The 12,589-nt window shown below is 35.0% G+C and overlaps 1 protein-coding gene across 6 annotated transcripts in view; it reads left to right on the forward strand.

Annotated features, from left to right (window-relative positions):
• VPS13B (vacuolar protein sorting 13 homolog B) overlaps positions 1–12,589 on the forward strand; it is a 433,483-nt gene that overhangs the window by 215,179 nt on the left and 205,715 nt on the right. For all 6 annotated transcript variants that reach the window (XM_085053291.1, XM_085053288.1, XM_085053290.1 and 3 more), the window contains 2 exons: positions 2,600–2,727; positions 11,244–11,478. In XM_085053291.1, the coding sequence (XP_084909417.1) occupies positions 2,600–2,727; positions 11,244–11,478 (363 nt within the window). The remainder of the gene's footprint in view (positions 1–2,599; positions 2,728–11,243; positions 11,479–12,589) is intronic.

The raw sequence follows: 12,589 nt of genomic DNA on the forward strand, positions 1-12,589 counted from the left end.
ACAAATCATATTTTCCATCTGGCTATTGCTGACTGGCATCTGGGTTCAACACAAGACTGACAATTCCTGACAAACATTGCCAGGAAATGTTTCAAGGTTTTCAGTTCAGCAGTAGCTAAGTAGCCTAATTATCTTGGGAAATTAACCTTCGCACACACAGATGAGGCTGATCCAGTCTACATGTATACTGTAGAGGACTAGCCAAACACACATGGTAGCCACACCTGACAGTGTCTTAGCAAGTGTCATCTACTGATGATCTTGCCTGCCGGGGAATTAAGACACTTCTTTCCCAGCATCTCTTCAGGAGTTACTTCTTTGCTTGTTTCGTCTTTCCACTCTGATATACTATTTATCCCTTTGGTTCCTTATCTGTCTGTTGGGGTTTTTTTTTTGTTTTTTTTTTTTGTTTGTTTTGTTTTGTTTTGTTTTGTTTTTAATCTCTTTGAGCATGAAGGGTTATAGAGAAGCTGGTTTTTATTGTGGATATTCCTGGAATTTTGCAAATTTGAGCTACATGTATATGAAGAAAAACAAGAGATGTTTCAGTCAGCTAATTTTATTTTTAATTCACAGGTTGTTGTTTCTGGCTATTCCTTTAATTGAGAGAGAATTAGCAGTGTTTGTTTTCTTGTAAATAACATATGGGAGATTTGAACAAAACCTAGCTTTAAATGCCACTCATGAGGGATGCACTTGTTAAGCGATGGAGGATGTTGATAATCCGTACTGAATGCATTTTAGGATATGTAGTTTTACACTGCATTTATCTACTCATCCTGAACTGAAGCATCTTACCTGGGAAATTCAGTCTCACAGTGGCTTTGTATGTCGTTCACACCCTTACCCACACTTCTGTTCTAGAGTTCTATGCTTCATTGACTCTTTTAATATTTCTTGATGCTCAAGCTGTTCCTAATTCTTACCTTGTAGTGTATGTGTAATATAGGCCCTGACTGCACAGAAGATGGTGTGAATTGAGGGGTGGGGGTAAGAAGTTAAAGGAGAACAACTATTCCTTGATTAATCTCTTAGTTTTAACTTAATCCATTCATAACGTGGATGGAAGACATATTGCATGGCATAAAACTGTCCGTGTGAGAAGATGTTGTAAAACAGCTATTGCACACTGCTTCTCCAGATGAATAATTTACATGTTTGTCTCTCCAGAGCAGCTGAACAACAAGCAATCCTGAAATGTCACGCTTTTTACACTCTCACGATCCAGTTTTCATTCTTTATCCTTCTAACAGATTCATAATTGGAGCCAGGAATCTCTGAGAGCATTAATTATACTGCAGCCATAAAAGTTCTCTTTCACTCTTTTGACCACCTCTCTTTTTGAATCTTTGGTTTCTCCATCAGTTTAATAAAACGAACATTTCTCTTTAGGATGATTAAGAATTCTATTTGTTGAGGGATTTTTTCTGATAATGTTATTGAACTCTAGCCTTGATGGGGAAAACGTCACAAATTAATTCTTCCAGTGACGTTAACATTTCATGCTCTTGGCAGAAATTCACCTCATAGATGTTTCAGTTTTAAATATTTGCATGTTTCATTGCATTACTGAAGAATCAGTGATGCATGTCAAGGAGCATATATTTTTGTTTACCTTAGTTCGGTTGATAGCATAATTTTGTCTTAAGAATTTTTCTGTAATTTTCATGCCACAGATTTCTCCTAGCTGTAAAATTGGTAGACATAAATTGTCACACACTGATTTCAATTTGGTTTAAATCTAAGTCATGAAGTCTTCATAATTTATTCCTCCAGATTTGTCAGCTCAACAGCATGTAGGCCAAAGCTGGAAATTTTAGCTAAGCTGCCAATAGTTCAGTGGGTATCCCAAAACACAAGGAGGAACATATTCTGTAAAACATGTCAAAAGGAACTATGCACCACTCACGGTCCTCTTTTGAAGTTCTAGTGTGCTTTTATTCAGGTTAATGTTTCTGTTATCTAAAATATTTTCATGTTCATGTTATTAAATAATTAACAGTTAAGGGAATGTCTTTTTTACTAGAAGACATTGAATTTTGCTGAAATACTTCGTACTTTATTACCTTAAAAGTTGACAAAGTAAGAAAGTAGTTTAATTTTTATGCCTTTTTTTGGAAGCATACTCAAGTTTTTTAAGGGAATTTTTCAAAGAAAACAAATTAAAGGCTATTATTTAATGTGGTCTGTCATTTCTTACAATTTTAGAAAGGTGAAACCTTTAGATGACCATGGCAGCAATGTATGTGAAAACCTCTTGGATTTCTATTGCATTGTCAAATAGGTTATCACACTTTGGAAACTGTCTTAATTTGTTTAGGTCAAACATTCTTCATAATATTTTCTTAGCAGTTCATGTTAAAAAAAGTTTTTACATTTAATTTTACTGTGTTTGTATTTCTCACAAGGCTTTACTGGTGTAGCTGTATTGACAAGTTTAAAACTAATGTAGACACATTATTATTTTGTCCATAGTGAGATATACACAGTGAGAGAAAGACTCTTTTATAGTGTAAAGTAACTCTTTTTCTTTGCCATCAGTAAGTATATTATTTACTTAGATATTCTTTTTGTAACTGAGTTTTTTTGGTTGCATTAGAATCTCGTCCTTTGTCGCTCCCTGTGAAAACCATGCTGAACCCATCTGAAAGCTGCAGAAGTCCTGAGGAAAGAATGAAGGAATTTATTGGAATAGTGTGGAATGCAGTTAAGTGCCTTACACTTCAGGTAAGATGAAAAGGAAGTGAAAAAACTCTATGTGTTTCCAAACTTTATGATACTTTTTATGCATCCTAGTGCTTTTTATTGGAGAGGTTTTAAAGGAGCTCCCAAGTTTTATTGTCTGATTTCAGTAATTTCAAAGTCTGAGTGAATGAAAAATAAAGTACAGATTTTGGGGAAATTAAATAAAGAATACTTTGGTTTTAAAATATTAGGTTTTGAAATACTGTTTTGTATTTTAAGGGAAAGATTATTCAAAAATTATATTAATAAAAATTGCTTGTCACTTTTCTGTATTATAAACATAACTATACACCTTTGTATCTGTAGTTAGATGTGCAGAATGCCTTCTTTTCTAAAACTATTTGAGGAAAGTGTGTATGATAAGTACTTTCTTGAGGTATATGATACAATATGCTGTTACACAGTGAAGGCTCACTTCACTTTTTCATGCAGGACAAGTAGATGGCTGCTTGGATTAAAGCATTTTGGTTTATACTGCTCCAGATTGTAGTTGCTGATCAGTAAAAGCAGAGTTTTCATGTAGCAGTGTAGATGCCATGCTAGGAATCCAGTGTTAAGATTGCAATAACAAATATTAGATGGCTTAGAAGTGCTAGAATTAGGACTATGTTATTCCCAATACTTACAGAGAGCCTAGTGGGAAATTATCCTAACTTAGAGTTATTATATCCTGTGCCTCTTGAGCCCTACATTCTTGGAGATCAGTATTTTATGGTACACCAGGATATAGTAGCAAAAATTGTTGATTTTGTTTTAGTTAAGAAAAAAAGAATCAAAAAAATTCTGCCAGCATTACAGAAAGTAATTGTTGAATGCCTGCTCCTTCTTCCTATCAAGAAATATATTTAATAATATACACACTCATCCCAGAATGTGTGTGTGTTACTCCTCTTTCATGTAAAAATTACTTAGAATTCGCAGTTTTAGAAAGTTTTAAAAGTTTTTAGAAAGTTTTTAGAACTTTAGAAAGTTTTAGAAAGTTTTGCCTGAGCAAGAACTTGGGACTTGTGACCTGGTTGCAGAATAAAGTAAAGTTGAGAATAGAATGCTTGCTATTAAACTTATCTATTTAGTTTTCAGCCTTCTCTTTCATCATTGTTTCACGAGTATATTGCTTATTTTCCTTTCTTTTTTAATGTTCTCACCACTGTAGATTAAAATGTCTAGATAAGAGAGAGAATTTGTAATCTCTTTGAAGGAAGCAGTGTATTTTTGTTATGTGTCTGAGTGGTACTTAGCACAGTGAGACTCCCTATATAAATGAGGCTTACAGTTTGAGTCATAATAAAAGTAATAATATAATAACAACGATGAGCTGGGTCCTCTATAAAGGAGTAAAACTGAATCAGGACTATCATACTCTGCTCATACATTTTTCATGGTATGATTTTTTGTGAGCAACCAGCAAATTGAATTTGTTTTGAAGAATGGTTAAAATACCAACCATGAAGTTTGCACATTACTAGATAGGAAAAAAGGTAGTGTTTATTTCTGTGTAAATGAAAACTGGTGACAGTGATAGGCATGGGTTTTCTCAAAGAGTAATTCATAAATACGTTGCTTCTCTGACCCAACACAGAGAAAAGAGCTCATACTGGCAGAGGATTTTTTGTGTTGGGTACTTTCTCTGGTTCTTGAGGTTCTAGATTTATTTACTCTTTACAGGCTTTTTTTGGTAGAGTACTCATGCTTTCTATTTTCGTAATTGTGACTGTGAAATTATAATTTTGGTTTTTATATATGTTGAAATTAAACACCCCTATGAATTCATACAGCAGCTTACACACTTTGTTTCATACTTGTAGTTTAACTGTACTTGGTGAAGTATTTGCCAGTATCTTCCTAGAAGTTGTCATGTTATCAGCAAAACATTTCAACAGACTCCAATGAAGCACTACAGGAAAATTCAAGAATGTGCTTCCACACAAATACGCAATAGTCCTTCCTTGTGAAATATGAAGTATTTATAGATATATTTTCTGTTCTTTTTATTACTACTAGTAGTTCTTATGGTTAATTTATTTAAATATGTTTTTCAAGACATAAATGCCATATATATAGCTTGTTTCTTTCAATACCAGCCAAAATGGGAAATTTGTTCAAGACAATGTATAGAGGGTACAAAAATGAGAATTATGACTCTGTTTTTCAATTCAAGTACATATATTTATTTTGTTATACATAATGTGCATTTTATTGAACATATATAACTATCTTTGAATGTTAAAGTCATACAGATTTTCTGTATTATTATTTGGCATGAAAAAGGGAAACTTCTAGAATAATTTGTCTGGTTAAATGCTGGAGCACTTATGCTCTGTGGGGTTTTTTTCTAAAGCTAATTTTCATTTTCCTGGATCTTTTAGTAACACCATTGTAGAACAGAAAAGTCTAGTTGTCGTCAGATAAAACTGAACTTCATAACTTAAAATCATCAAAGGATTAGTGGAAGTTAGAGTAAGTAAATGTGTTTGGAACTGAAGTAACTGGAAAGTTTATTTTGGATCCAAAGATGGTACTTGCTTAGCCCTGGCCCTGGCTTGCTTCTGATAGAATATTGCTTGAAGATTTTGTGCATCGGAGTTGTGGTGAGCTATTAGTATTAAAGTGAAAAGATTTTCATATTTTATATAAAAAGTTGGTTTATTATTTAGTTGTTGTAGGATTTTATATGCAGCCTTGAAGTCTTTTTGGCAGTTACACTGTGTAGGAGGGTAATACTCATTTTTTACATGTTCCTCATACTAATAGTTGCTAAAATTGTGAAGCAGTATAAACACAATTATTTTTAATTGGCTGTTAATGCTAAATTCCACTGAGAACAATGTAGGATCTGTATTATAGGTAAATTAATTAATGAGTAATGTTGTAACGAGTGCCAACTATATAAGGTTGTAATTGTTACATATAAAACTTAGGTATGTCATGTCTTAAATATCCCTGACTTTATTTGTAAAAAAGAAATCCTTTTCCTAAAACTATTGAAAATTATATTTTTATTAAGGCATATAACTTATAAAAATTTTTGACAAAGTAAAATTGAAAGGTAAGAAAGGGAAGGACAGAAATGATAAGAGTTTCTGTTACTTGAATTGTGTTGTTATCTAGGGGTCAGGAAGAGATTCTGTGACTTGTAATTTAGCAGTTATAGCTCTCAGCAGTTATTTGGCAATTATGAGATAGGGTTATTTTTTAATTTGGTTACTTATCAAAAACCAACAAAAATTTGGGTTTTCCATGACTAAATAAAAACTTTTTAAACCGTTAAAAGCTTTCTTAGAAAAGAACAGCAATACTATGAAGCACAATGACACTGTGTTTTAAGTGGTCAAAGAAAATGTATCTGATCCTTATTATGGTCATTTTTATGTACAGGTAGTGTGCTCTCTTAGTTCTTTTACTTATGTGTTCTGCTTTCCATTTATAACATTTTTACTTTTGTCTACCTTCAAAACATGAACTTCTGTTCTGCCCTTCGAAAGTGTAACGAACAGTGCATGTCAGGCTCAACTGCAGATGGTCTAAATGGGTAGAATGAATTTGGATATTGGAGGCTGAACTATGGTGTTACAATACTGAGTACCCCAGAACCTGCACATGAGATGTGAGAGCAGGGGTTCTTTGCAGTTTGGGGAGTCATTGCAAGATGATACTCTGTACCAAAAAAAACATGTTACCTTTCTGCTGAGAGCATATGAGGGTTGAAGACTAATGCAGAGAGAGCCAACTTCCCAGGAGAGAGACCTACATGTAAGTGTCACCCTGAAGCAAATCTGTAGTGCCTCTAATTGATTTATGTAGCTGTAAAATGTGAGTTATGAAAGGGAATCTCCTTATGGTATCACTATCATGAAACCTGTAAAGATTTGAACAACCTATCCCTCTTCATTGGACTTGGTGGGTCACTTGTTTTGTTTTCTTCCCTCCAACCCACCCTCCTCAGTTAGGAGGACCTAATTTTTTTCTGCAGTATTTATTTCACTCTTCTCTCTAATGAGCAACATTATCATTTTATAAAATAAGCATTAAAAATACTCCAGTAATTTCATACTTTTCCTTTTTATACAAGAGTCATTGGACATTTTTTGGCTTATATGTTTGTAAAAGCTTAGAGTGTAGAGTTATGCTTTGCATAATGTTTTAGAAGTAGAAGGGAAAATACTGCTTGCTTCATTGGTTTATCATTAGTGTACATTATTTAGCATATATAGGCCTTGACATAACAGAAATGAAAATAGGGGGTGATCCTGTTTCAAGAATGTAATAATTCCTTCTCTTTAACACATGAATGTGTTCAGTATTGGCAAACGAACATGTTGCTACCAAAACTGAAATCAGATCCTTGAAACAGAAAGGATGTTGCCATGGAAAAATGAAGTAACACTCAGTGCAGCTGCGAAGCATTAATGAATAGGATATTTTTTTAAAAGATCATTTGTGTTTGGTGTGGCTTGGAGGGTCCCAACCAGATGGTTTCCATGAACAGGATCTGACCCCCAGCTTGAGGACTTCTTACTGGCAGATTACTTCATTTTCTTTCCCTTGGATTGTCAGATCCTTACATTAATGCAAGATTTACTGCTGCAGATTTATATTCAGTTACATAAATCAGTCACATCTTACATTAAATTCACAATTTTAGGCACACAGTTTAACAGTTATTTAAAAAGTGTAAAAAGATTTATATGATAGCTGTAATATATGCTATTGATGTAGTTTAATTTTAAGAATTTGGATTACATATATTTTGAAACACTTTCTGATTGGTGAAGCAATCTGTAGCACACATTCTCGCTTTTGTCCAGCATATAATTGCATCATTTTTGATGCACTCTTCCATTCCTTCACTGGAACTTGTGAGTAGGCAGATCTCCAGATTCTGTGAGTTAAATGTACACATATTCCATTGAAGTTGATAGTTGTGTTAATAGTTGTGAATCTGCCTCCAAGAAGTTCAACAGGTGCAACTCAATTTTGCACTTACTGGGCCCTTGTGCGTTCAAATTGGTAATTTCTTGTGTGATCATAATAACTGCATTATTTGCTTTAAAATGTGGAGTTTTGCCATATATTCATTGTGTTTGCCTTTCAAATCCTGCAGTAATATATTGCAAAATTTGTTATTTATATAAAACTTTAAATGAAACACAGGTAAGCAAACCATGTCTGTAAGCAATTCTGTAATATTACATATTGTCAATTATTTGCAAATCCAGATTTAGGATCCTGCTGACTGCACCAATTTGTCCTAAATGAGTTGTTTAGATTAACTTACATAATCATCATCAAAGGCATTAGCAAAGGTGATTTTAATATGATTTCATAAAGGTGCAACTTGGCGAAGTTCAATAGCAAGGTTCTCTCTTATCATTTACTACATGGTTGAAACATACAAAGAAAAATAGAGTAAATTTGGTGTTATTTACATGGAGACTAAAGATGGAAAAGGGTAAGGTAACCCAAATGTTGAGTCATGAAATTTAGACCAGACCTCCTTGCTTGCCAAACCCCTGATGTGTCTTAGGTGCAGCTGGATCTGGTCTGGACAACAGTTTATATCTAACAGAAGAAATATAAAGAGTAAGAAAGTCCTTCCATTGAGTCATGAGGTTCAGAGTAGACCAACCCCCTTGCTTTCTAAACTCCAGATGGAGCTTAGGTCCAATCCAGGTCTGAGACTTTGACAACAGTCTGTCTGAAGGAACTAACTACATGGATTTAAATAGTTTTAATTTAGCATGCTATCAGCAGCTTACTGAGGATCTATTGCAAATAAGGGTTCTTTCTGCCTTAGGTTACAGAAAGGTCACTCAGTCTCAGGAGAAGGAATCCCAAATGCTGGAAGGCATCCCAGCACAAGGGGAGAGTCATTGGTGTGCAGTCCAGGTACAATTTAGAGAAAACTTAAATTGAACTCATTCAGAGATCTGTCTTTACTAGAAAGACCTCTCTGCCTCTAGGAAAAATCTTGAAAGCATCCCAGCTCAAGGGGAGATCACTGCTGTGCAGCCATCCTGCCTGGCAGGGAGAGCTCAAAGGCAGTTCACTTAGGCTGTCATTGGCTTGTAGTCAAATTGCATACAATGGGAGGGGTGGGCAAGAGACTCCTTGTACTCACGGCTTTCCTTGTTCCTTGTTAAGTGAGTCTTGGAAAAAACACATTCAAGTGTTAATCACATGATCAGGCATGACACTTGTTGGGTCACTCTGCTCTTTGTGGGTTTCCTGGAAGAGTTCTTGACCCAGCTACAGCTCAGGCCTTTACCTCATTTGGAGCTTGTACTGAGCTACTGCTGGTCTGGTTAAGGGGGCTGAGTTTATCCATCACACATATGGAGGCCTGATGCTATGTTGAGCCCACCACACTTCATGCTCCAACTCACATTTTCTTGTTTGAAAATGAGTAACAAAGAGCTGCCTGTGTAAAAAAGGAATTTCCATCAGGAATTTAAAGGGGTGAAAGTGTTGTGCTTCTACTTCAGTATTCTTGATACAGCAAAGTAAAATAAAACAAATGTGATCTGAAGAACTTTTCTTCAGTACAAAGCTGCACTGAGCTGTAAATGAAGTGCAAAACCTCTACTAAGTAATGAGATCTCTTCTTGAGAATGCTTTGTAAAACATGTCCTGTAGATCCTGCTGCTAGCAATGGGATGAGGCATAGTATCCTTCAAGTTGGTGGAATTTTTGGATTATTATTACCACATGGTTTGTATATCCAGGCAACATTTGATGTTAATCGTCATAGATATGTGTGTGTGTGTGTGTGCGTGCGTGTGTGTGTGTGTGTGTGTGAAGAATGGGTGATTTTTAATAAACTGTTTACTCAGCAAATGCACAGAAAAAACTATACTTATACTGATCATAAGTTCTTTTGTCATCTATTTATCATTATTCCACAATGGCTTGACCTACTACTAATAGACCAGAAAACGATCTAATGTGTCACTGTAAAAATCTTTGCAAATTGACACAATGACTAATTTACAATTAAAAAAAAACCAAATGTATTACATCTGTAACAATACACTGTAGGTTTTCATCCAGTATAAATAAAGTACACTCTGCAACCTTGGATCAATAAACTACTTATCAAAGATGTAATTAGCTTCATTTTACAACTCAAACAGTTCTAAATCCAGAAACAAACACAGACTTCATGTACCAATGTATTTATTTTTGCAAAATTCTACTTATATTTTTCTGCAGTGAATTCTTGTCAGTTTGTCTAAGCAAAAGGGCACAAAAAAGCTGAAATAAAGATGAATATCTGTGTACTCACTAGGCTGGCAAAGTACATACAGTGCTGCAGAATTCCAGCTTTATTACAAATCACTATTGTGGTCTTGAAGGCCTAATACCCTTGAGGGGAAAGTATGAAGTACAAATCTTGCTTATTGCTTTTAAGCTGTGCTGTCTTTAATGATGTCAGATCGAAAGAGTGTTACGTAAGTTTGCAGGTAACAACTGTATTTATGACAGCTACAAATAATATCTTGTCCAACAATGTGTATGCTAGGCTTTTCCAAGCAATGTGAAGAAATTAACTGAATCATAGCTTGTATTTGCTTAATAAAGCATTCAAGTGTGCAGGCTGTTGGAGCTATTTGATATCCAGGTGCCAGAATGCTAAGAGCCAAGGAAGACTGACAGCCTGCAGCTTACATCACCTCTGAGCTAACAAGTTGTGATGAGTTGAGTTCTGGTTTGGACTCGCTCAGCCTCGCTAGAAGCTCCTAAGAAGTTGGCAAAATGGTCTGACAAGTTTCAGGGTAACAACACTGTTTGAAAATAAAGAACAAAAATGCTATTTTGTATGAAACCATACGTGCTGCTTCTGATTTGCAATGAAAACTGGATAAAAGTTGTATAAACTTTGTCAGCTTCATTACTTTCTCCTTTTCTTTGTTTATATGTGCATCTCTCCATTTGTTTAAAAGTCAGTCGGTTTTTCTCTAAAGTTTGTATTTTTCCCAGTTTTTCTGATGATTAACTTTTTTGTACATGCTCATTACTGTTGCCTATTAAGTAAAGGCAAATTTTTCACTGAAACAGTTCTTTATAGAAAGTAACAGCATATAAAATGTTGGCTAGTTCTAGAGGCTTAGTTATTGCTAACAAAAGCTAATGAGTGGCAAAAAGTGGAGTGCTTTCTCAGCTTTATTGTGAGAACATTTTCTGACTCAATTGCACTTGTAAAAAGCTGTTGAAATGTAGATATATATGTATGTTCACCTTATGTGGCAACACCTTTCTGATCAATTTACAGAGCAAAAACATCCTTCTTCTTTCTCCCCTCCCATAATCATAATTTAGAAGCATATAGTATTTTCCAGCATTTTGCATCATCTTTTTTTCTTAATTCAACTAAAAGTTAAGACTCTTTTCAGTCAACTGTGATGGATGAATAACTTCAGATTTTGTACCAAGATCCATGCTCCACAGTGACAGGGAAAATAATCTGTTTCTGAGAATCTTTCTTGGCTTTGTTTTTTCAGCTTGAAGTGCAGTCTTGTTGTGTATTCCTTCCGAATGATAGCCTGCCTTCTCCAAGTACTATTGTGTCAGGTGACATTCCTGGGACTGTGAGAAACTGGTACCATGGGCAGGCCAGTATGCCTGGCACACTTGTCATCTGCTTGCCCCAGATAAAGATTATGAGTGCTGGACACAAACACATGGAACCATTGCAAGAAATCCCATTTGTTGTGCTGAGACCCATCCTTGAAGAAGGTAATGTTATTAAACTCAAAAAGCCTTACTCTTTAGTTTCCATTTCTAACTGTTAAGAAAATTATCTTCATTTTATTTTAAAAAATTCTTGTTTGGCACTGCTTTTTTTGCAGAACGCTGTTATGTATTATTGATGTCTGGAAATACTAATTAAAAGGTCAGCGCCTTGAAAATCAACATGAAACTCATCATCAAAGAGCTAGTTCTGTGATGTTTTGTATATTTGAAACAAAACTAATTCAAAGATTCAATTTTTACCTTCACTGGTTTTGTTATTCAAGTTATTGTGTAGCCAATGATTTTGACACAACAGGAAGTGACAGTAAATTGTGAGTTCCAAGACAGAATGGAGACAGGTTGGGAAAAACTTCTCATCCCACCAAGGTCTTGGGTGCAGCATTCAGACTGGACATTAGTAAAACATTCTTCACCGAGAGGGTGGTTGGTCTCTGAAACAAGTTTCATAGGAAAGGGGTTGTGGCACTAAGCCTGTCAGAGTTCTGGATGTATCTGTACAAGGCTTTTAGTCTTATGACTTAATCTTAGGTAGTCCTGGAAAGAGCAGGGAGTTGCACTCCATGATCCTTATGGGTCCCATCCAACTTGAGATACTCTGTGATTCAATATAAAATGAGAAGAGTTTGTAAGTATAGCAGACTGTCAAAAGAAAAGAATGAGACTTTAATGGTCATCATGATAGGCCACAGTTGTGTTCTGTGTTGTGCTTTTCTTAGGGATTGTAGCAAGGATTTTGTAGGTGTTTGAAGAAAAAGTTGGTCAGGTTGAGGAAAAGTATGGTAGATCTTAATTGAACAGCTAATATTTAATAAGGGTTTGAGTTGCAGACCAGTTTGAGGGAAGAATCAACTTTTAACATTCTCCAACTGATCAGGAAATGAAAGGAGGAGATAAGCTGTAAAGGACCTAGCAAGTGAAGACAAGTTGCCTATGTTCAGTATTTGTTTGTTGTGTTTGGTTTTGGTTTTTTTCTTGAGCCCTTAGAAATGATCAGAGGAAGTGGTAAATGGACTTGCAGAAGTATTCTGAAGAAATACTGATGTAAATTTATATGAAAATATTTATATATTTATATGAAAAAATGTGTACTGGA

This window comes from Lichenostomus cassidix, chromosome 2 (assembly GCF_008360975.1).
Source record: "Lichenostomus cassidix isolate B80296 chromosome 2, HeHo_3.0, whole genome shotgun sequence".
NCBI classification, from domain to species: Eukaryota; Metazoa; Chordata; class Aves; order Passeriformes; family Meliphagidae; genus Lichenostomus; species Lichenostomus cassidix.